This window comes from Bombina bombina, chromosome 4 (genome assembly GCF_027579735.1).
Source record: "Bombina bombina isolate aBomBom1 chromosome 4, aBomBom1.pri, whole genome shotgun sequence".
NCBI lineage: Eukaryota > Metazoa > Chordata > Amphibia > Anura > Bombinatoridae > Bombina > Bombina bombina.
In genome coordinates this window covers 305837144-305863718 of record NC_069502.1, presented here as the reverse complement: position 1 = coordinate 305863718, position 26575 = coordinate 305837144, and the positions used below count along the sequence as shown (strand labels likewise).

Sequence of the window (26575 nt, the reverse complement as noted above, 5' to 3'; positions counted from 1 at the left end):
ATCTTCCATCTTCATCCAGGACCAAGCCGGCGCGGAGCGGAGATGACCATGGAACTGAAGACTGGCGACTGCGGTCTTCAGTTATTTTTGATAATTTGGTTTATTATTTTATGTAATGTTAGATTTTTTTTTTTTTTTAATTTTAGATTAATTTAAACTTAGTTTAATTTAGGGGGTGTTAGGTTAATTGCGTTGTGGGAGTTGGCCGGTTTAGGGGTTAATACATTTATTAGGTCGTTTGTGATGTGAGTGAATGGCGGGTTAGGGGTTAATATTTTTATTATTAGTTGCGATGTCGGGGGATTGCGGATATAGGGGTTTTTACGTGTCAGGTTTTTTTGGGGGAGGAGTTAGACTTTTACGGGAGATGTAACTTTTTTTTTTTCTTAGGCGCCGGCAGTTTCTAACGTGCCATAAGTCACTGGCGTCTCCAGAAATTTGTATTTACGCACATTTCTGGACATCACTAGTTTATTCGACTTTCGGCACTTTATGAACTGCCGGCGGGGTTTATGTGATTCCCGATGTGCGAGGAGAAATTACGGGTGACGCAGGTTTCAGCAGTTAAGTTATATGTAATCTCGCCTCCCATATCCCTCCCAAACAGCTCTCTGCCCTCTCTCACCCCCCCCCCACATATTTTTATATTTTCTGCAGTGCCCCCCTTATCCCCAACCTCCCTGGTCCATCACCCCCTCCAAACAACTCTCCAAACCCCCCTACCTCTGCTTATTATCTGCCTGCCAGTACCTGCAAAACTTTTTTTTAAATGTATTTTATTTTCTGTAGCGTAGTGCCCCCCCCCACCTTCCGCAATCCTTTATTAGGGAACCCCACATCCCATTTTGTGTAGTGTAGCTGCTCCATCCCTCCCGTTCCTTTCAATGTTTTTTCTGTAGAGTAGGGCCTTCCCCCTCCGCTGCTGAGTCGCCCACCTGCCTCCCGCCGGCACCAGCTCCATATACGGCAGATGCCTGAAGCTTCAGGAACTCCAGCTCTCGGATGTAACTTAACAGCCAAAAGTGCTGGAGCTTCCTTCCTAAAGCTAGGACGTATATATACGTTGTGCGGTACGCTAGCCAAAGTACCACACAACGTGTATATATATATATATATATATATATATATATATATATATATATATACACACACACACACACATATACACGTCAAGCCAGTGAAGGTACAGCACAATATAGCCAAATCCAGTCCAACTATATATAGTGCACGGGAGAAAAAGGGTCGTGCAGTGCCCAAGATACAGACAGAGCAATAGAATACTCCCAGCACTGTTTAACAGCTACATTTCGAGCCTACATAGCCCTTATTCATGCTGTACAATACAGGTAAAGCACCTCAATTTATACCACCTTCTCTACGGCATACTGCCATCTAGTGGAAGTTTAACAGTAGGTACACCACCTGTAGATTATAATAAAAATTTGTTTAAAAACCATTCTCAAATATTATTACTAACTATACAATCTCTAGTCTAATCTTAAAGAGAAAAAAAAGGCATAAGAATAAATATAAAAAGACTTTACAGAAACAAATGTAAATCATATGGAATATGTAGAGCATCTGAATATTGCTACCAATAGTTTAAAATTCACCCTGGAGTACTCTACAGCAAAGGTTAATTTTTTGGCTAATATATATATATATATATATATATATATATATATATATATATATATATATATATATATATATATATATATATATATATATAAAAACACAAAATAATAAATTAATTACAGACATTTATAGCAAACCAACGGATCGCAACACTTTGCTAGATTTTAAAAGTTTTCATCCTCAAAGGGTATTTAAAGCTATTCCCAAGAGCCAGTTTTGCAGGACAATACGTAATGTAAAAGACAAGGAACTCCAGGACATAAGGCTAGATCAGATGGCTAACAAGTTTTTGGATAGGGGTTATTCAAGGGAGATAGTTACACAATGTAAACATGAATCCCTCAACAGAAACATGCCATTAAAAGAAAAAGATCCCAACAAGAATAGGTTGATATTCTGTACAGAATTTAACGAATATAGTGATAGAATCACTTCAGTCCTTAAAATACATTGGTACCTACTTAGTAAATCTCTCCCTGATGTTGTTGAGTTTCAAAGGCCACCTCTATAATCATTTAAAAAGAGTAAAACATTTTAAATATACATTAGTACGTGCAGATGTAGGGAGTAATAAATTGAGAGGTATTAATTATTTAACCACCCCTAAGAAAGGTACCTATCCATGTTTGGGCTGCGTACAATGCAATTAAATGATTAAAGGGAAATGCATTGCCCAAATTAATGACAATAAAAAAGGGAGACAAAAGGTTTTTATACATGCGATACAGAATAGGTTGTGTATCTCCTTAAATGCCCGTGTGGGCGTGGCTATGTAGGGGAAACTATTCGCCCCGTTAAAGATAGGATTAGTGCCCATAAATCCAGTATTGACATGACATTGCCAGTGTCTGCCCATTTTACTATGGCAGGACATACTATCAGCAAATTAAGATTTCAGATAATAGATCACATCCCTAAGCTCAGGAGAGGGGGCAACAGGGAACTTTTTTTTAAAAAAAAAAGGAGGTATGGTGGGTACATCAATTGGGCACCCTTTATCCGATTGGCTTAAACAGAGCTTATGATTTACATTTGTTTCTGTAAAGTCTTTTTATATGTATTATTATGCCTTTTTTCTCGTTAAGATTAGACTAGAGATTGTATAGTTAGTAATAATATTTGAGAGTTGTTTTTAAACAAATTTTTATTATAATCTACAGGTGGAGTACCTACTGTTAAACATTCACTAGATGGCAGTATGCTGTAGAGAAGATGATATGCACATGACAATTAGGAGTTAATATGTTAACCACAGGTGGTATAAATTGAGGTGCTTTACCTGTATTGTACAGCATGAATAAGGGCTATGTAGGCCCAAAACGTAGCTGTTGTTTAATTCTTTGATACTTCAATAAAGGATGTTTTCCTAAAAGAAACAGTGCTGGGAGTATTCTATTGCTCTATATCAGTACTTTCCAAACTGTGTGTCGTGACACATTAGTTTGTCGGCAGCAGTGTGTAGGTGTGTCCCTGCTTCAGCACAAATTTTTTTGAAGTTAAATTTTTTTTTACATTTTTTGGGGGTTTCCGACTTTCCGCCTGCCTGCTATGCATATCACATGGTTGACATGTGATTGATACCTAGTGGGTCACAGATCATCTTAACCTGTTGGCGCAGCTCAGTGGGAACTGAAACTATTCCCATTGGCGACTTTGGCGGCACATTGGCTCCTTATTGCCTGTGTAGTCAGTGAGTGGTATAGCAGTGTGTTTGCAGTGCAGGCAGTAGTCAGTCCGACTCGCAGAGCTCTGAGGGCGGCAGCTTAAACGCTGAACTGAAGTCAGAAGTCAAAGTGTTTTTTGTTGTTGCAGCTAACTCCCAGTAGTGCATTGCTGCTCTTGTTCTTGATATATGGATAGGAAGTGGAAGCTTAAAAATTATCGATGATGAAATGAGAGTGTCTTTATCTAATATTCCACCAAATATTCAGAAACTGTGATCATCCCATCAACCTCATACATCCCATTAATATAGTGAGTAGCTATTGGTGTTATTAATTCTTGCACATACTGTACATACTGTTACTTGTAAATACATTTCATTATTATATCATTTATGTATGTGTCTGTATCTCTTAAAACAAGTTAGTTTAACCTCATGTTTGCAAGTACAACTGAATTACTGTGTCACAAAATTATGTAGGTCTAAAAAGTGTGTCACCAACATGAAAAGTATGGAAAGCTCTGCTATATATATATATATATATATATATATATATATATATATATATATATATATATATATATATATATATATATATATATATATATATATACAGGGAGTGCAGAATTATTAGGCAAATTAGTATTTTGACCACATCATCCTCTTTATGCATGTCGTCTTACTCCAAGCTGTATAGGCTCGAAAGCCTACTACCAATTAAGCATATTAGGTGATGTGCATCTCTGTAATGAGAAGGGGTGTGGTCTAATGACATCAACACCCTATATCAGGTGTGCATAATTATTAGGCAACTTCCTTTCCTTTGGCAAAATGGGTCAAAAGAAGGACTTGACAGGCTCAGAAAAGTCAAAAATAGTGAGATATCGTGCAGTGGGATGCAGCACTCTTAAAATTGCAAAGCTTCTGAAGCGTGATCATCGAACAAACAAGCGTTTCATTCAAAATAGTTAACAGGGTCGCAAGAAGCGTGTGGAAAAACCAAGGCGCAAAATAACTGCCCATGAACTGAGAAAAGTCAAGCGTGCAGCTGTCAAGATGCCACTTGCCACCAGTTTGGCCATATTTCAGAGCTGCAACATCACTGGAGTGCCCAAAAGCACAAGGTGTGCAATACTCAGAGACATGGCCAAGGTAAGAAAGGCTGAAAGACGACCACCACTGAACAAGACACACAAGCTGAAACGTCAAGACTGGGCCAAGAAATATCTCAAGACTGATTTTTCTAAGGTTTTATGGACTGATGAAATGAGAGTGAGTCTTGATGGGCCAGATGGATGGGCCCGTGGCTGGATTGGTAAAGGGCAGAGAGCTCCAGTCCGACTCAGACGCCAGCAAGGTGGAGGTGGAGTACTGGTTTGGGCTGGTATCATCAAAGATGAGCTTGTGGGGCCTTTTCGGGTTGAGGATGGAGTCAAGCTCAACTCCCAGTCCTACTGCCAGTTTCTGGAAGACACCTTCTTCAAGCAGTGGTACAGGAAGAAGTCTGCATCCTTCAAGAAAAACATGATTTTCATGCAGGACAATGCTCCATCACACGCGTCCAAGTACTCCACAGCGTGGCTGGCAAGAAAGGGTATAAAAGAAGAAAATCTAATGACATGGCCTCCTTGTTCACCTGATCTGAACCCCATTGAGAACCTGTGGTCCATCATCAAATGTGAGATTTACAAGGAGGGAAAACAGTACACCTCTCTGAACAGTGTCTGGGAGGCTGTGGTTGCTGCTGCACGCAATGTTGATGGTGAACAGATCAAAACACTGACAGAATCCATGGATGGCAGGCTTTTGAGTGTCCTTGCAAAGAAAGGTGGCTATATTGGTCACTGATTTGTTTTTGTTTTGTTTTTGAATGTCAGAAATGTATATTTGTGAATGTTGAGATGTTATATTGGTTTCACTGGTAAAAATAAATAATTGAAATGGGTATATATTTGTTTTTTGTTAAGTTGCCTAATAATTATGCACAGTAATAGTCACCTGCACACACAGATATCCCCCTAAAATAGCTATAACTAAAAACAAACTAAAAACTACTTCCAAAACTATTCAGCTTTGATATTAATGAGTTTTTTGGGTTTATTGAGAACATGGTTGTTGTTCAATAATAAAATTAATCCTCAAAAATACAACTTGCCTAATAATTCTGCACTCCCTGCATATATATATATATATATATATATATATATATATATATATATATATATATATATATATATATATATATATATATATATGTCAAATTGGGTGAAGGGGTTAATAGATATATATATATCTATCTCATTCACAAAGCTAAATGGTTAAGGCATTAAGAACTTTAAGGGCCAGGACAGGCTCCCATCTTAAAGGAATATGAAAACAGAATCTATGCTTACCTGATAAATTTATTTCTCTTGTGATGTATCGAGTCCACAGATTCATCCATACTTGTGGGATATTCTCCTTCCTAACAGGAAGTGGCAAAGAGAGCACCCACAGCAGAGCTGTCTATATAGCTCCTCCCTTAGCTCCGCCCCCCCAGTCATTTGACCGAAGACTAGGAAGAAAAAGGAGAAACTATAGGGTGCAGAGGTGACTGAAGTTTTTCAATTAAAAATATACTACATGTCTTAAACAGACAGGGCGGGCCATGGACTCGATACATCACAAGAGAAAGAAATTTATCAGGTAAGCATAAATTCTGTTTTCTCTTGTAAGATGTATCGAGTCCACGGATTCATCCATACTTGTGGGATACCAATACCAAAGCTTTAGGACACGGATGAAGGGAGGGACAAGACAGGTACCTTAAATGGAAGGCACCACTGCTTGTAGAACCTGTCTCCCAAAAATAGCCTCCGAAGAAGCAAAAACTATCGAATTTGTAAAATTTGGAAAAAGTATGAAGCGAAGACCAAGTCGCCGCCTTACAAATCTATTCAACAGAAGCCTCATTTTTAAAAACCCATGTGGAAGCCACTGCTCTAGTAGAATGAGCAGTAATTCTTTCAGGAGGCTGCTGTCCAGCAGTCTCATAAGCCAAACGGATGATGCTTTTCAGCCAAAAGGAAAGAGAGGTAGCCGTAGCCTTTTGACCTCTCCGTTTACCAGAATAAACAACAAACAATGAAGATGTTTGACGGAAATCTTTGGTTGCTTGCAAGTAGAATTTTAAAGCACGAACCACATCAAGATTGTGCAACAGACGTTCCTTCTTTGAAGAAGGATTAGGACACAGTGAAGGAACAACAATCTCTTGATTGATATTCCTATTAGAAACAACCTTAGGAAGGAATCCAGGTTTGGTACGTAAAACCACCTTATCTGCATGGAAAACAAGATAAGGTGAGTCACACTGTAAAGCAGATAACTCAGAAACTCTTCGAGCTGAAGAGATAGCTACTAAAAACAGAACTTTCCAAGATAGAAGCTTAATATCTATGGAATGCATAGGTTCAAACGGAACCCCTTGAAGCAACAGGTTTGAATACAGGCTTGATTCTGACTAAAGCCTGACTAAACGCTTGAACGTCTGGAACATCTGCCAGACACTTGTGTAAAAGAATAGACAATGCAGAAATCTATCCTTTTAAGGAACAAGCTGATAGTCCCTTCTCCAAAAGAAAAAAAGATGCACAAACTCTGCAAAACAGTGTAAAAAAAGCAGTAAACAACAAAATTTTTACAGTAGCATCATAAAGCCTTAGTTACTTTGCACAGCAATGCAAATAAACAATTAACCCCTTAATGTAAAAACCTGATTGACAAACGTCAAAAAACGGTAAAAAACGTTCAGCACCTTGCCACAGCTCTGCTGTGGCGCCTACCTGCCCTTTATGAACGATTTGTGGGGGGAAAAACAAAATTTATGCTTACCTGATAAATTTATTTCTCTTGTGGTGTATCCAGTCCACGGATTCATCCATTACTTGTGGGATATTCTCCTTCCCAACAGGAAGCTGCCAGAGGATCACCCACAGCAAAGCTGTCTATATAGCTACCCCCCTAACTGCCACTCCCAGTCATTCGACCGAAGACAAGCAAGAGAAATGAGAAACGGGTGCAGTGGTGACTGTAGATTAAAAATAAATAACACCTGCCTTAAAATGACAGGGCGGGCCGTGGACTGGATACACCACAAGAGAAATAAATTTATCAGGTAAGCATAAATTTTGTTTTCTCTTGTAAGGTGTATCCAGTCCACGGATTCATCCATTACTTGTGGGATACCAATACCAAAGCTATAGGACACGGATGAAGGGAGGGACAAGGCAGGCGCTTAAACGGAGGGCACCACTGCCTGTAAAACCTTTCTCCCAAAAAACTGAATTTATGCTTACCTGATAAATTACTTTCTCCAACGGTGTGTCCGGTCCACGGCATCATCCATTACTTGTGGGATATTCTCCTCCCCCACAGGGAAAGGCAAGGAGAGCACACAGCAAGAGCTGTCCATATAGTCCCTCCCAGGCTCCGCCCCCCCAGTCATTCGACCGACGGTTAGGAGAAAAAAAGGAGAAACTATAGGGTGCCGTGGTAACTGTAGTGTATAGAGAGAGAAATTTTTCAAACCTGATTAAAAAACCAGGGCGGGCCGTGGACCGGACACACCATTGGAGAAAGTAATTTATCAGGTAAGCATAAATTCTGTTTTCTCCAACATTGGTGTGTCCGGTCCACGGCGTCATCCATTACTTGTGGGAACCAATACCAAAGCTTTAGGACACGGATGAAGGGAGGGAGCAAATCAGGTTACCTAAACAGAAGGCACCACGGCTTGCAAAACCTTTCTCCCAAAAATAGCCTCCGAAGAAGCAAAAAGTATCAAATTTGTAGAATTTGGCAAAAGTGTGCAGAGAAGACCAAGTTGCTGCCTCACATATCTGATCAACAGAAGCCTCGTTCTTGAAGGCCTATGTGGAAGCCACAGCCCTAATAGAGTGAGCTGTGATTCGTTCAGGAGGCTGCCGTCCGGCAGTCTCATAAGCCAATCGGATAATGCTTTTCAGCCAGAAAGAAAGAGAGGTAGCAGTAGCTTTTTGTCCTCTCCTCTTACCAGAATAAACGACAACCAAAAAAGAAGTTTTGTCTGAAATCCTTTGTTGCTTCTAAATAGAACTTTAAAGCACGGACTACATCTAAATGGTGTAACAAATGTTCCTTCTTTGAAACTGGATTCGGACACAAAGAAGGGACAACTATTTCCTGGTTAATATTCTTGTTGGAAACAACTTTTGGAAGAAAACCAGGCTTGGTACGCAAAACAACCTTATCTGAATGGAACACCAGATAGGGTGGATCACACTGCAAAGCAGATAGTTCAGAAACTCTTCTAGCAGAAGAAATAGCAACCAAAAACAGAACTTTCCAAGATAGTAACTTGATATCTATGGAATGTAAGGGTTCAAATGGAACCCCTTGAAGAACTGAAAAAACTAAATTTAGACTCCAGGGAGGAGTCAAAGGTCTGTAAACAGGTTTGATTCTGACCAAAGCCTGTACAAAAGCTTGTACATCTGGCACAGCTGCCAGTCGTCTGTGTAACAAGACAGATAAAGCAGATCTCTGTCCTTTTAGAGAACTCGCTGACAATCCCTTATCCAAACCTTCTTGTTAGAAAGGAGAGGATCCTGGGAATATTAATCCATGAGAATCCCTTGGATTCAAACCAACAGATATATCCTTTCCATATTTTATGGTAAATCCTTCTAGTCACAGGTTTTCTGGCTTGGACCAGAGTATCTATCACTGAATCTGAAAACCCGCGCTTGGATAAAATCAAGCGTTCAATTTCCAAGCAGTCAGCTGGAGAGAAACTAGATTTGGATGTTCGAATGGACCTTGCACTAGAAGATCCTGTCTCCATGGTGGAGCCGATGACATATTCACCAGGTCTGCATACCAAGTCCTGCGTGGCCACGCAGGAGCTATCAGAATCACTGAGGCCTTCTCCTGTTTGATCCTGGCTACAAGCCTGGGAAGGAGAGGGAACGGTGGAAATGCATAAGCTAGGTTGAACGACCAAGGCGTCACTAATGCATCCACTAGAGTCGCCTTGGGATCCCTGGATCTGGACCCGTAGCAAGGAACCTTGAAGTTCTGACGAGACGCCATCTGATCCATGTTTGGAATGTCCCATAATTGAGTCAACTGGGCAAAAACCTCCGGGTGGAGTTCCCACTCCCCCGGATGGAAAGTCTGACGACTCAGATAATCCGCCTCCCAGTTGTCTACTCCTGGGATGTGAATTGCAGATAGATGGCAGGAGTGATCCTCCGCCCATTTGATGATCTTGGATACCTCTCTCATCGCCAAGGAACTCTTTGTTCCTCCCTGATGGTTGATGTAAGCTACAGTCGTCATGTTGTCTGACTGGAATCTTATGAATCCGGCCTTCGCTAGTTGAGGCCAAGCCCGGAGAGCATTGAATATCGCTCTCAGTTCCAGGATGTTTATCGGGAGAAGAGACTCTTCCCGAGACCATAGACCCTGAGCTTTCAGGGAATCCCAGACCGCGCCCCAGCCTAATAGACTGGCGTCGGTCGTGACAATGACCCACTCTGGTCTGCGGAAACTCATTCCCTGAGACAGGTGATCCTGTGACAACCACCAACGGAGTGAGTCTCTGGTCATCTGGTCTACTTGAATCTTTGGAGACAAGTCTGTATAGTCCCCATTCCACTGCTTGAGCATGCACAGTTGTAATGGTCTTAGATGAATTTGAGCAAAAGGAACTATGTCCATTGCTGCAACCATCAACCCTACTACTACCATGCACTGAGCTACGGAAGGCTGCAGAATAGAGTGAAGAACTTGACAAGCTTTAGAAGCTTTGACTTTCTGACTTTTGTCAGGAAGATCTTCATTTTTAAAGAATCTATTATCGTTCCCAAGAAGGGAACTCTTGTCGACGGAGACAGGGAACTCTTTTCTACGTTCACCTTCCACCCGTGAGATATGAGAAAGGCTAGAACAATGTCTGTATGAGCCTTTGCTTTGGAAAGAGACGACGTTTGGATTAGAATGTCGTCCAGATAAGGTGACACTGCAATACCCCTTGGTCTTAGAACCTCTAGAAGGGAACCTAGCACCTTTGTGAAAATCCTTGGATGATCTTTGTGGATAGGAATATGTAGATACGCATCCTTTAAATCCACGGTAGTCATAAATTGACCCTCCTGGATTGTAGATAAAATTGTTCGAATGTTTTCCATTTGAACGATGGAACTCTGAGAAATTTGTTTAGAATTTTTAAATCCAGAATTGGTCTGAAAATTCCCTCTTTTTTGGGAACTACAAACAGATTTGAGTAAAACCCCCGACCTTGTTCCACAGTTGGAACTGGGTGTATCACTCCCATCTTTAACAGGTCTTCTACACAATGTAAGAATGCCTGTCTCTTTATTTGGTTTGAAGATAAGTTAGACATGTGGAACCTTCCCCTTGAGGGTAGTTCCTTGAACTCCAGAAGAAAACCCTGAGAGACTATTTCTAGTGTCCAGGGATCCTGAACATCTCTTGCCTAAGCCTGAGCAAAGAGAGAGAGTCTGCCCCCTACTAGATCCGGTCCCGGATCGGGGGCTACCCCTTCATGCTGTTTTGGTAGCAGCAGCAGGCTTCTTGGCCTGTTTACCCTTGTTCCAGCCTTGCATTGATTTCCAAGCTGGTTTAGTCTGGGAAGCGTTACCCTCTTGTCTAGAGGCTGCCGAGTTGGAAGCCGGTCCGTTCCTGAAATTGCGAATGGAACGAAAATTGGACTTATTCTTAGCCTTGAAAGGTTTATCTTGTGGGAGGGCATGGCCCTTTCCCTCAGTGATGTCTGAAATAATCTCTTTCAATTCTGGCCCAAAAAGGGTCTTACCTTTGAAAGGGGTATTAAGCAATTTTGTCTTGGAAGATACATCCGCCGACCAAGACTTTAGCCAGAGCGCTCTACGCGCCCCAATTGTAAACCCTGAATTTTTCGCCGCTAACCTCGCTAACTGCAAAGCGGTGTCTAAAATAAAGGAATTAGCTAACTTAAGTGCGTGAATTCTGTCCATGACTTCCTCATACGGAGTCTCCCTACTGAGCGACTTTTCCAGTTCCTCGAGCCAGAACCACGCCGCTGTAGTGACAGGAATAATGCACGAAATAGGTTAAAGGAGGTAACCTTGCTGTACAAAAATCTTTTTAAGCAAACCCTCCAATTTTTTATCCATAGGATCTTTGAAAGCACAATTGTCCTCAATAGGAATGGTCGTGCGCTTGGCTAGAGTAGAAACCGCCCCCTCAACCTTAGGGACTGTTTGCCATGTGTCCTTCCTGGGGTCGACCATAGGGAACAATTTCTTAAATATAGGAGGAGGGACAAAAGGTATGCCTGGCTTCTCCCACTCCTTATTCACTATGTCCGCCACCCGTTTAGGTATCGGAAAAGCATCAGGGTGCACCGGGACCTCAAGGAACTTGTCCATCTTGCACAATTTTTCTGGGTTGACCAGATTGTCACAATCATCCAGAGTAGATAGCACCTCCTTAAGTAATGCGCGGAGATGCTCTAATTTTGATTTAAATGTCACAACATCAGGTTCTGCCTGCTGAGAAATTCTTCCTGTATCAGAAATTTCCCCATCTGACAAACCCTCCCTCACTGCCACTTCAGATTGGTGTGAGGGTATGACAGAAAAATTATCATCAGCGCCCTCCTGCTCTACAGTGTTTAAAACAGAGCAATCGCGCTTTCTCTGAAATGCTGGCATTTTGGATAAAATATTAGCTATGGAGTTATCCATTACTGCCGTCAATTGCTGCATAGTAACAAGCATTGGCGCGCTAGAAGTACTAGGGGTCGCCTGCGCGGGCATAACTGGTATAGACACAGAAGGAGATGATGTAGAACTATGTCTACTTCCTTCATCTGAGGAATCATCCTGGGCAACTTTACAATTTGTGACAGTACTGTCCTTACTTTGTTTGGACGCTATGGCACAATTATCACACATATTTGAAGGGGGAACCACATTGGCTACCATACATACAGAACATGATCTATCTGAAGGTACAGACATGTTAAACAGGCTTAAACTGGTTAATAAAGCACAAAAAACGTTTTAAAACAAAACCGTTACTGTCTCTTTAAATGTTAAACAGGGCACACTTTATTACTGAATATGTGAAAAACTATGAAGGAATTATCCAATCTTTACCAAATTTTCACCACAGTGTCTTAATGCATTCAAAGTATTACACCCCAATTTTCAAGCTGTTAACCCTTAAAATGTGGAAACCGGAGCCGTTTTTAGTTTTAACCCCCTTACAGTCCCAGCTACAGCCTTTGCTGCGACTTCACCAATCCCAGGGGGGTATATGATATCAAATGAAGCCTTCTAGGAACGTTTTTAGTGGATTCCAGACCCACACACATGCAGCTGCATGTACTGTACTCAAAAGTAACTGCACAGTAATGGCGCGAAAATGAGGCTCTGCCTACTACAGAGAAAGGCCCTTCCTGACTGGGAAGGTGTCCTAACAAGTGCCTGGTGCTAAAAAACGTTCCCCAATGTTATAAAAGTGTGAAATTCAACTTCAAACTGCATATAATACTTAAATAAAGCAATCGATTTAGCCCTTAAGAGTGTCTACCAGTGTATAGCCCATAATAAGCCCTTTATTCTGTTTGAGACTAAGAAAATGGCTTACCAATCCCCATGAGGGAAAATGACAGCCTTCCAGCATTACACAGTCTTGTTAGAAAAATGGCTAGTCATACCTTGAGCAGAAAAGTCTGCAAACTGTTCCCCCCAACTGAAGTTCTCTCATCTCAACAGTCCTGTGCGGGAACAGCAACTGATTTTAGTTACTGTCTGCTAAAATCATAATCCTCTTTTAAACAGAACTCTTCATCTCTTTCTGTTTCAGAGTAAATAGTACATACCAGCACTATTTTAAAATAACAAACTCTTGATAGAAGAATAAAAAACTACAACTAAACACCACAAACTCCTCACCATCCCCGAGGAGATGCTACTTGTTCAGAGCAGCAAGGAGAATGATTGGGGGGGCGGAGCCTGGGAGGGACTATATGGACAGCTCTTGCTGTGTGCTCTCCTTGCCTTTCCCTGTGGGGGAGGAGAATATCCCACAAGTAATGGATGACGCCGTGGACCGGACACACCAATGTTGGAGAAATAGCCTCCGAGGAAGCAAAAGTATCGAATTTGAAGAATTTAGAAAAAGTATGAAGCGAAGACCAAGTCGCCGCCTTACAAATCTGTTCAACAGAGGCCTCATGTTTAAAAGCCCATGTGGAAGCTACTGCTCTAGTAGAATGAGCTGTATTCTTTCAGAAGGCTGCTGGCCAGCAGTCTCATAAGCCAAGCGGATTATACTTCTTAGCCAAAAAGAAAGAGAAGTTGCTGAAGCCTTTTGGCCTCTCCTCTGTCTAGAGTAGACAACAAACAAAGCAGATGTTTGACGAAAATCCTTCGTAGCTTGTAAATAAAACTTTAAAGCACGAACCACATCAAGATTGTGTAATAGACGTTTCTTCTTTGAAGAAGGATTAAGACATAGTGAAGGAGCAACAATCTCCTGATTGATATTCTTATTAGATAGCACCTTAGGAAGAAAACCAGGTTTGGTACATAAAACTACCTTATCTGCATGGAAAATCAGATAAGGGGAATCACACGGTAAAGCAGATAACTCCAAAACTCTTCGAGCTGAGGAGATAACTACTAAAAACAGAACTTTCCAGGATAAAAGTTTAATATCTATGGAATGCAAAGGTTCAAACGGAACCCCTTGAAGAACTTTAAGAACTACATTTAAACACAGGCTTGATTCTAACTAAAGCCTGACATAACGCCTGAACGTCTGGAACCTCAGCCAGACGTTTGTGCAAAAGAATAGACAGAGCAGAAATCTGTCCCTTTAAGGAACTAGCTGACAATCCTTTCTCCAATCCCTCTTGGAGAAAGGATAATATCCTAGGAATCCTAACCTTACTCCATGAGTAACCCTTGGATTCACACCAATGAAGATATTTACACCATATCTTATGATAGATTTTCCTGGTGACAGGCTCTCGAGCCTGAATTAAGGTATCAATGACCGACTCGGAAAAACCACGCTTTGATAAAATCAAGCGTTCAATCTCCAAGCAGTCAGACGCAGAGAAATTAGATTTGGATGTTTGAAGGGACCTTGAAGTAGAAGGTCCTGCCTCAGCAGCAGAGTCCATGGTGGAAAGGATGACATGTCCACCAGATCTGCATACCAAGTCCTGCGTGGCCACGCAGGAGCTATCAAAATCACTGAAGCTCTCTCCTGCTTGATCTTGGCAATCAGACGAGGGAGCAGAGGAAATGGTGGAAACACATAAGCCAGGCTGAAGGACCAGGGCGCTGCTAGAGCTTCTATCAGCGCTGCCTGGGGATCCCTTGACCTGGACCCGTAACAAGGAAGTTTGGCATTCTGACGAGACGCCATGAGATCCAGTTCTGGTTTGCCCCATAGTTGAGTCAGTTGGGCAAATACCTCCGGATGGAGCTCCCACTCCCCCGGATGAAAAGTCTGCGACTTAGAAAATCTGCCTCCCAGTTTTCTACTCCTGGGTATGGATAGCTGAGAGATGGCAAGAGTGAACCTCTGCCCATAGAATTATCTTTGAAACCTCCAATATTGCCAGGGGGCTCCTTGTTCCCCCCTGATGGTTGATATAGGCTACAGTCGTGATGTTGTCCGACTGAAATCTGATGAACCTGACCGCAGCTAGCTGAGGCCAAGCTTGAAGAGCATTGAATATCGCTCTTAGTTTCAGAATGTTTATCGGAAGGAGTGCCTCCTCCTGAGTCCACGAGCCCTGAGCCTTCAGGGAGTTCCAGACTGCACCCCAGCCCAGAAGGCTGGCATCTGTCGTTACCATAGTCCAATCTGGTCTGCGGAAGCTCATCCCCTTGGACAGATGGACCTGACATAGTCACCAGAGAAGAGAATCCCTGGTTTCTTGATCCAGATTTAGTAGAGGGGACAAATCTGTGTAATCCCCATTCCACTGACTGAGCATGCAAAGTTGCAGCGGTCTGAGATGTAGGCGGGCAAACGGTACTATGTCCATTGCCGCTACCATTAAACCGATTACTTCCATACACTGAGACACTGAAGGACGAGAAGTGGAATAAAGAACACGGCAAGAATCCAGAAGTTTTGACAATCTGGCCTTCGTTAGGTAAATCTTCATTTCTACCGAATCTATCAGAGTCCATAGGAATGAAACTTTTGTTAGAGGTGATAGATAACTCTTCTTCATTCACCTTCCACCCATGGGACCTCAGAAATGCCAAAACAATGTCCATATGGGACCTGGCGATTTGAAAAGTCGACGCCTGTATCAGAATGTCGGCTAAGTAAGGGGCTACTGCTATACCCCGCGGCCTTAGGACCGCTAGGAGAGACCCTAGAACCTTTGTAAAGATTCTTGGTGCCGTGGCCAACCCGAAGGGAAGAGCCACAAACTGGTAGTGCCTGTCTAGAAAGGCAAACCTGAGAAAACAATGATGATCTTTGTGTATCGGGATGTGAAGATAAGCATCCTTTAAGTCTACGGTAGTAATATAATGACCCTCCTTCACAACCAACTGCCACAGCTCTATTGTGGCTCCTACCTGCTCATACAACGACTTTGGGAGGCACCAAAACCCTGTAGAGGAGTCCTATATGTCAGGGGACTCCTTCAGGGAAGCTGGATGTCTCTAGCTGCAAAAACAACTGCGCAATTAAGGCGCGAAAATAGGCCCTTCCCAACCTGTACTCACAGTGAGAGGGCCTTAAAAAACTATCCCTAGGCAAAATCTAGTCAGCCATGTGGAAAAACTGGGCCCCAGAATAAAGTTTTATCAACATTTGTAGAAAACGTTTATATACATCAAGCAAACGTTATATCTATTAAGTAATGAGAGTAAATAGTACAAATATTACCCTTTACAGCAAGCATGATACCAGTCGTTATTAAATTTTCCTTATCAGTGTCACCAGTAACTAATGAGCCCTTTGTGCAAGCTGGGATTCTTACTAAGTCTCTGAATACAGCTTACCCTTCCTTCATGGGGATATTGCCAGCTTTTTCTAGAATTAACACAGTCTGTCTAGAAAAAATTAGACTGAACATACCTCAAAGCAGTTTAGCCTGTTTTCCTGTACGCTTCAGTCCTTGTGAGAACAGCAGTGGATTTTAGTTACAAAGTGCTAAAATCATCATCCTCCCTGCAGAAATCTTCATCTCTTTTCTGCCAGAGAGTAAATAGTACACACCGGTACCATTTAAAATAACAAACTTCTGCTTGAGAAAATAAAAACTAACATTTTTGTCACCACACTCACTTTACCCTTACTAGCAGTTAAGCAGGCAAAGAGAATGACGGGGGGGGGGGGGGAGCTAAGGGAGGAGCTATATAGACAGCTCTGCTGCTGTGGGTGCTCTCTTTGCCACTTCCTGTTAGGAAGGAGAATATCCCACAAGTATGGATGAATCCGTGGACTCAATACATATTACAAGAGAAACCCAAATTTTTTCTTTCATGATTCAGATAGAGCATGCATTTTTAAGCAACTTTATAACTTACTCCTATTATCTCCTATTAAGTTCTCTTGGTATCTTTATTGAAAAGCACGAATGTAAGCTTAGGAGCCAGTACATTTTTGGTTCAGAATCTGGGTAGCGCTTGCTGATTGGTAGCTAATTGGTGGCTAAATGTAGTCACCAATCAGCAAGCGCTACCCAGGTGCTGAACTAAAAATGGACCAGCTACTAAGCTTTCAATCCTGCTTTTTTCAAATAAAGATTTAAAGAGAACGAAGAAATATATGAGTAAATTAGAAAGTTGCTTAAAATTCCATGCTCTATCTGAATCATAAAAGAAAAAAAAATTGGGTTGCATACACCTTTAATGATCTTAAAAGACATTTCAAATTGCATGACATAATAGAACTGATGACAGCCACAAAACAATAAAATATGTCAAAAGCTTACAGGAGAGAGATTCTAGGGTAGCAGAAATGTAGCAACTTCACAATGAAAAAGGTGCACAACCTACATATTTATATAGTTCTAAAGGCTAAAATGCAAAAATAAAATAAGAAAGTAAATAGGTATCATCATCATGAAATATGTGCAATGAAGTAATACAGACATGAGGAAAAACTATATCAAAAAGTTTAACAGTAGAACAGACTCAATAAAATGATATCTGTACCTTGCATGACAACGTTCTACGCTTGGGAACTTCTCTGGCCAAGGTGAGAAGTATTTAAATTCAGTCTCCTTTTCATGCCAGTACTTAAAGCACTCACTGTGCTGGTTTCTACTCTTTTCTTCCTCTGTTAGGCACTTATTGCAGGGTTCCATAGCATCCAGCAATCTTTTCTGTAATACAAATAATGGTCATAAAATGAGTAATAATTCGTTTTTTTTCTTTTCCCAGGTGGGAGGTTTGTCCAAATAGCCAAACTAAAACCTTAAACCAAAACCCTAAATATATTATATGTACAATTTTAATTAAAAGAGTAAATATGTTATGAATTGACTGAATTGATACTTTATTATATTTGTAAGTTTACTTCATGTATCTTTTTCTGATATTTCTTTTCCTGTATTATCTTCCATGGCAGCATAGCTTTTCCATATAAGAGGCTAAAATATTAACAGAAGTAAATTATCATTTATGAGTGGTCCTGGTTTACCTTCAAATAAAATAATAGGTATATAAAAGTACAGTGTTAGATAATTTTGGATACACCTTGCCTTTGCAAAGCACTCTATGCAAATTAGTAGCTCAGTATGCTAATTTATGAAACTGTGCTTGAGCAGCAAGTTACAAGAACCACATGTGATAAATAATGTTTACCCACCATGGACCTTAATATGCACACTGCATCACAAATAGAATGTTTTAAACAGTACATTTTTATTAGGACCGCTACATTTTAGAAAATTCTCATTTAAATAAAACAATTTAAAAACTAATTTGGTGCCTGGTTTCAAAAGGGCAGTATTATTTTTATGGGACATGGGCTTGGTTTGTCAAGGGCAGGAATCTACGTATAGGGTGGAGCATAAAAACAGTAAAGGCGACATACCCTCTAACCAAAGCTGCCTAGCTTCGGATGTGGAATAGCGAACATGCCTTTAAACATATCAGGTTTGCAGCACTAACCCTGTTAAAAGTTTGTCTGTAAAAAGTAGGAAATACATTAAAGGACGGTTGCACCACTGGACTTTTATCTCATTTGCAGATGTATCATATTTTATGTTCTAAGGTAATGTTTTGAAACCTTTAGAATATTTCTAATTCTTTTTTGTTTTAATAGAGCAATTTTTTTCAAAGCTGTTTTTTTTTTTAGCTGTTTTTGAGTTGGCTATAAATGTGCTTCTATTTCCTGTTCTCTTTGACATGAGGGTGTCTAATTATTTTCCAAAGAGCGTAGACAATTCAAATGACAAATTATGAACATTCACCATGAAGCAGAATCCACTTCTCAGTGATGCAGCCATAGAGCAATAAATGCTGTGCTTATGGTATGTTAGAAAATATTATTACTCTCAAATACACTATAGCCAAAAGTATTTGGAAACCTGACCATCACATCTTTATGTGCTTGCTGGACATCCCATACAAAAAAAATGGGCATTAATAAGGAGGTGGACCCCCTTTGCGGTTACACTCTAAGAAGGCTTTGCACAATATTTTGGAGTGTGTCTGTGGGAATCGTTGCCCGTTCAGCCAAAAGTGTGTGAGGACAAGCACTAATGTTGGATGAGAAGGTCTGGCATGCAATCTGTGTTCCAATTTATCTCAAAGGTGTTCAATAGGATTGAGGTCAGGGTTCTGCAGGCCACTCTAGTTCCTCCACACTAAACTAGTCAAACCAGGTCTTCATGGACCATGCTTTGTACACAGGGCTACAACCATGCTGGAACAGGAAAGGTCTTTTTCCAAAGTGTTGAGACAATTGTCTAAAATGTCTTTGTACACTGTAGCATTAAGATGACCCTTCATCAGATCTAAGGGATATACAACAAACCCTAAAACACAGCCACAGACCATTATCCGTTCTCAACTATATTTTACAGTAGGCACTATGCATTACAGGAGGTACCATTCTCCTTACACACACACACACACACAAACACCCTGATTCTTACCATCAGAAGTGAAATATCACTCATCACTCATCTACTTCTCCATAGTCTAGTTGTGGCGTGCTTTACACCAGTCCAGCTGACTTGGCATTGTGCATGTTTATGTGAGGCTTCTGTACAGCCACTCAGCCATGGAAAGCCATTTCATAAAGTTCTAGCCACACAGTTCTTGGGCTGATGTTGCTTCCAGAGGCAGTTTGGAACTCTTTTGTGAGTGATGCGACTGGTGATAGACAATTTTTATGTTCTATGTACTTTAGCCCTCGCAGCCCCACTTTGTGTGTTTGCTCGGCCTGCTACTTCGCGGCTGGGGTGTTGTCGCTCCTAGATGCTTACATTTCACAATACTATCACTTATAGTTGAGCAGGGCTAATATAGTAGGGTAGAAATTTCATGAACTGATTTGTGGCAAAAGTGGCATCCAATAACAGTGTCACATTTAAAGCTACTGAGCTCCTCCGTACGACCCACTGTACTGCCAATGTTTGTCTATGAACATTGCATGGCTATGAGCTAGATTTTACACACCTGTTAGCAGTGCGTGTGGCTGAAAAATCTGAACTCAATTATTAGTAGGGGTGTCCATATATTTTTCTCCATAAAGTGTTTATATCAGACCTATTCTCAGGAGCTCTGACAATCACAAAATAGCCAAATATGGTAAATAATGCCCCCTGCTGCAAAAAGGCCCTTTTTAAATTGTCTTTCATTTTCTCTTCAATAACATTTCATCATTAGAAAAAATGTGTTTCTTGGAAAGACAAGTAATATCCGCATCTACCATAAATAACTTCAAAAACATTAAGTGGTTTTAAGGTTTTGCAAAAATCACATAAAAATCTCTTACGGCTAGATTTAGAGTTCTGCGGCCAAAGGGGTGCGTTAGCTACGCATGCTTTTTTTTCCCCGCACCTTTTAAATACCGCTGGTATTTAGAGTTCACAGAAGGGCTGCGTTAGGCTCCAAAAAAGGGAGCGTAGAGCATATTTACCGCCACTTCAACTCTCGATACCAGTGGTGCTTACGGACGCGGCCAGCTTCAAAAACGTGCTTGTGCACGATTCCCCCATAGGAAACAATGGGACAGTTTGAGCTGAAAAAAAACCTAACACCTGCAAAAAAGCAGCGTTCAGCTCCTAACGCAACCCCTGTGTTTCCTATGGGGAAACACTTCCTATGTCTGCACCTAACACCCTAACATGTACCCCGAGTCTAAACACCCCTAACATTACACTTATTAACCCCTAATCTGCCACCCCCACTATCGCTGACCCCTGCATATTATTATTAACCCCTAATCTGCCGCTCCGTACACCGCCGCAACCTACATTATCCCTATGTACCCCTAATCTGCTGCCCCTAACACCGCCGACCCCTATATTATATTTATTAACCCCTAATCTGCCGCCCCCAACGTTGCCTCCACCTACCTACACTTATTAACCCCTAATCTGCCGACCGGACCACACCGCTACTATAATAAATGTATTAACCCCTAAAGCCAAGTCTAACCCTAACATCCCCCTAACTTAAATATAATTTAAATCTAACGAAATAAATTAACTATTATTAAATAAATTATTCCTATTTAAAGCTAAATACTTACCTGTAAAATAAATCCTAATATAGCTACAATATAAATTATATTGTAGCTATTTTAGGATTAATATTTTACAGGCAACTTTGTAATTATTTTAACCAGGTACAATAGCTATTAAATAGTTAATAACTAATTACACCTACTCTAAGCCCCCTAATAAAATAACAAAGACCCCCAAAATAAAAAAATGCCCTACCCTATTCTAAAATTAAAATAGAAAAGCTTTTTTACCTTACCAGCCCTGAAAAGGGCCCTTTGCGGGGCATGCCCCAAAGAATTCAGCTCTTTTGCCTGTAAAAAAAAAAACATACAATACCCCCCCCCAACATTACAACCCACCACCCACATACCCCTAATCTAACCCAAACCCCCCTTAAATAAACCTAACACTAAGCCCCTGAAGATCTTCCTACCTTATCTTCACCACACCGGGTATCACACCGATCCGTCCTGACTCTGATGTCTTGATCCAAGCCCAAGCGGGGGCTGAAGACATCCATCCTCCGGCTCAAGTCTTGATCCAAGCGGGCAGAAGATGACATCCGGACCGGCAAACATCTTCATCCAAGCCGCATCTTCTCTGTTTTTCCATCCGATGACGACCGGCTCCATCTTGAAGACCTCCGGCGCGGATCCATCCTCTTCTTGCGACGTCCTAAGTCCGAATGGAGGTTCCTTTAACTGACGTCATCCAAGATGGCGTCCCTCGAATTCCGATTGGCTGATAGGATTCTATCAGCCAATCGGAATTAAGGTAGGAAAATTCTGATTGGCTGATGGAATCAGCCAATCAGAATCAAGTTCAATCCGATTGGCTGATCCGATCAGCCAATCAGATTGAGCTCGCATTCTATTGGCTGTTCCGATCAGCCAATAGAATGCGAGCTCAATCTGATTGGCTGATCGGATCAGCCAATCGGATTGAACTTGATTCTGATTGGCTGATTCCATCAGCCAATCAGAATTTTCCTACCTTAATTCCGATTGGCTGATAGAATCCTATCAGCCAATCGGAATTCGAGGGACGCCATCTTGGATGACGTCATTTAAAGGAACCTTCATTCGGACTTAGGACGTCGCAAGAAGAGGATGGATCCGCGCCGGAGGTCTTCAAGATGGAGCCGGTCGTCATCGGATGGAAAAACAGAGAAGATGCAGCTTGGATGAAGATGTTTGCCGGTCCGGATCGACTCTTCTGCCCGGATAGGATGAAGACTTCTGCCTGAAGATGGAATTCTTTAGCCGCCGCTTGGATCCAAACTTCAGCCGGAGGATGGACGTCACTCTTCAGCCCCCGCTTGGGCTTGGATGAAGATTTCGGAGGCTCTTCTGGACAGATCGGGACCCGGTGTGGTGAAGACAAGGTAGGGAGATCTTCAGGGGCTTAGTGTTAGGTTTATTTAAGGGGGGTTTGGGTTAGATTAGGGGTATGTGGGTGGTGGGTTGTAATGTTAGGGGGGGTATTGTATGTTATTTTTTTACAGGCAAAAGAGCCGAATTCTTTGGGGCATGCCCTGCAAAGGGCCCTTTTCAGGGCTGGTAAGGTAAAAGAGCTTTTCTATTTTAATTTTAGAATAGGGTAGGGCATTTTTTTTATTTTGGGGGTCTTTGTTATTTTATTAGGGGGCTTAGAGTAGGTGTAATTAGTTTAGAATTGTTGTAATATTTTTCTAATGTTTGTAAATATTTTTTTATTTTTTGTAACAGATCTTTTTTATTTTTTGTACTTTAGTTAGTTTATTTCATTGTATTTATTTGTAGGTATTGTATTTAATTAATTTATTGATAGTGTAGTGTTAGGTTTAATTGTAGGCAATTGTAGGTATTTTATTTAATTTATTTATTGATAGTGTAGTGTTAGGTTTAATTGTAGATAATTGTAGGTATTTTATTTATTTATTGATAGTGTAGTGTTAGGTTTAATTGTAACTTAGGTTAGGATTTATTTTACAGGTAATTTTGTAATTATTTTAACTAGGTAGCTATTAAATAGTTATTAACTATTTAATAGCTATTGTACCTGGTTAAAATAATTACAAAGTTGCCTGTAAAATAAATATTAATCCTAAAATAGCTACAATATAATTATAATTTATATTGTAGCTATATTAGGATTTATTTTAAAGGTAAGTATTTAGCTTTAAATAGGAATAATTTATTTAATAATAGTTAATTTATTTCGTTAGATTTAAATTATATTTAAGTTAGGGGGGTGTTAGGGTTAGGGTTAGACTTAGCTTTAGGGGTTAATACATTTATTATAGTAGCGGTGTGGTCCGGTCGGCAGATTAGGGGTTAATAATTGTAGGTAGGTGGAGGCGACGTTGGGGGCGGCAGATTAGGGGTTAATAAATATAATATAGGGGTCGGCTGTGTTAGGGGCAGCAGATTAGGGGTACATAGGTATAATGTAGGTTGCGGCGGTGTACGGAGCGGCAGATTAGGGGTTAAAAAAAATATGCAGGTGTCAGCGATAGCGGGGGCGGCAGATTAGGGGTTAATAAATATTATGTAGGTGTCGGCGGTATTAGGGGCAGCAGATTAGGGGTACATAGGGATAACGTAGGTGGCGGCGGTGTACGGAGCGGCAGATTAGGGATTAAAAAATTTTAATAGAGTGGCCGCGATGTGGGGGGGCCTCGGTTTAGGGGTACATAGGTAGTTTATGGGTGTTAGTGTACTTTAGAGCACAGTAGTTAAGAGCTTTATAAACCGGCGTTAGCCCAGAAAGCTCTTAACTACTGACTTTTTTCTGTGGCTGGAGTTTTGTCATTAGATTTCTAACGCTCACTTCAGCCACGACTCTAAATACCAGCGTTAGAAAGATCCCATTGAAAAGATAGGATACGCAATTGACGTAAGGGGATCTGCGGTATGGAAAAGTCGCGGCTGCAAAGTGAGCGTTAGACCCTTTCCTGACTGACTCTAAATACCAGCGGTAGCCCAAAACCAGCGTTAGGAGCCTCTAACGCTGGTTTTGACGGCTAACGCAAAACTCTAAATCTAGCCGTTAGGTTGCAAAATAGTGAAAGATAGTGATGGACAGAAACAAGAATAGAATCAGTAAGGGTCCAGTAAGAGGGTAATGACAACTAACAGAGCAAGGCACACCCATTTAATGCAAATAAAAAAATGTACATTATTTAGCATTGCTGATAAAAAAAATAAAAATAAATGTTAAACAACCATGTCAATCAAACAGGCACGAAAGTAAAAGCATGCCACTCACGTTTCAGGCACAGCTGAACAGATGGGACATGGGAGGAGGAAGGGGCCAGATTGTTAATAAATAAATTAGGGGTAAAGTGGTAACTGCTAAATAACTTTAAACTTTGTTTGAACATTTATTTATTTTTTACTATGTCACTTTGATGAACATATTTCTTCATATAAAAGTATTTTACGACACAGTATTCTTCTTACTTCTATAGACTTTTAAATAATATGTTAGTGCTCGTTTACATTTGATTGCTAATAATCCAAGCAAAAAGGAAATTTATGCTTACCTGATAAATATGTTTTTTTACGATACGATGAGTCCACGGATTTCATCCTTACTTATGGGATATCGCCTCCTGGTCAGCAGGAGGAGGCAAAGAGCACCACAGCAGAGCTGTATATATAGCTCCTCCCTTCCCTCCCACTCCAGTCATTCGACCGAAGTTAGGAAGAGAAAGGAAAAGCCAAGGTGCAGAGGTGACTGAAGTTTAACAAAATTAAAGACCTGTCGTACAAAAACAGGGTGGGCCGTGGAGTCATTGTATCGTAAAAGAAACAAAATTTATCAGGTAAGAATAAATTTCCTTTTCTTTTACAAGATACAATGAGTCCACGGATTTCATCCTTACTTATGGGATACAATACCAAAGCTATAGGACACGGATGAAAGGGAGGGACAAGACAGGGAACCTAAATGGAAGGCACCACTGCTTGAAGAACTTTTCTCCCAAAAACAGCCTCAGACGAGGCAAAAGTATCATATTTGTAAAATTTTGAAAAAGTGTGAAGAGAAGACCAAGTTGCAGCTTTGCAAATCTGTTCAACAGAAGCATCATTTTTGAATGCCCATGAGGAAGCCACAGCCCTAGTGGAATGAGCCGTAATTCGTTCAGGAGGCTGCTGTCCAGCAGTCTCATATGCAAAATGGATGATACTCTTCAGCCAAAAAGAAAGAGGTAGCCGTAGCTTTCTGACCTAGACAAAAAATCACAAATAATGAAGATGATTGACGGAAATCCTTAGTCGCCTGTAAGAAGAACTTCAAGGCACGGACCACGTCCAAATTATGTAACAGACGCAACTTCTTAGAAGAAGGATTAGGACACAATGAAGGAACCACAATTTCCTGATTAATATTTTTGTTAGAAACAACCTTAGGAAGAAAATTAGGTTTGGTACGCAACACTACCTTATCGGAATGAAAAATAAGATAAGGAGAATCACATTGTAATGCCGAAAGCTCAGAAACTCTGCGAGCAGAAGAAATAGCAACCAAAAATAAAACTTTCCAAGATAACAACTTAATATCTATGGAATGAATAGGTTCAAACGGAACCCCTTGAAGAACATTAAGAACTAAATTCAAACTCCAAGGAGGAGCAATTTGTCTAAACACAGGCCTGATTCTAGTCAGAGCCTGACAAAAAGATTGAACATCTGGAACATCTGCCAGACATTTGTGTAGCAAAATAGACAAAGCAGAAATCTGTGATAGATTCAATATTTTCTTACAGCGCTGAAAGTGTGGACCTATAGCTCCTGTCTATAGTGGGTCCCCAGGTGCCCACTTTTAGAAAATATGTGTCAAAACGTGGTTTAGAAAGGAGCGCCAAATCTTGGCGAGGTCTGGTGCGGTATAGGTGTGAAAATATGGTATTCTGTCTGAGAAATTGTATAGCGCTATAGCTCAGCTACATTTATGGTAGTTGTGCTGTATAGATGTGTAGGTTTTGATATCTAGATATAAGATCTAAGAGTGGCACAGTTGATACATAAAAGCATTTAATACATATTAAACATATAAAACAAGGGTGTCGTTTAAAATATGTTTTAACAGAACGGCAAGAAATAATGTGTAAAAACACAAACACATAAATATCTATAAAAACACGCGTGTTTTGCTTTTTAGCTGTATGTATAATGTCTCATAAAATTCGTCTCATATATAGTTGTGTTGGCATAAATCTGAAAATAATAAACAATAAAAAATAATAAAAAACAATGAAAAGTAAATAATGTCCAATAATCCCTTCTCAAAGTTAAGAGATATATAAAAAAGGTTAAGTAGTGTCCAAAAATCCCTTCTCAAAGTTAAGAGATATAAATAGATTTTCACATGTGTATCCAAAAAATAAACTGTCCAAATTTAAGTGTTGTCCAAAAACGTGGTATAAATGAATAGTGCAAATCCAGCAGATTCAAAAGTTCTATTAAAAAAGCTTTGCAAAAAACATTTCAAAGAAACATTTAAAAAACATCAAAATGAAGGTAGAAAAA

The 26575-nt window shown here is 40.6% G+C and overlaps 1 protein-coding gene across 3 annotated transcripts in view; it reads right to left on the bottom strand.

The window, feature by feature from the left end:
* XRN1 (5'-3' exoribonuclease 1) overlaps positions 1 to 26575 on the bottom strand; it is a 441443-nt gene that overhangs the window by 308390 nt on the left and 106478 nt on the right. For all 3 annotated transcript variants that reach the window (XM_053710017.1, XM_053710018.1, XM_053710019.1), the window contains exon 16: positions 17533 to 17702. In XM_053710017.1, coding sequence (XP_053565992.1) covers positions 17533 to 17702 — 170 coding nt within the window. The remainder of the gene's footprint in view (positions 1 to 17532; positions 17703 to 26575) is intronic.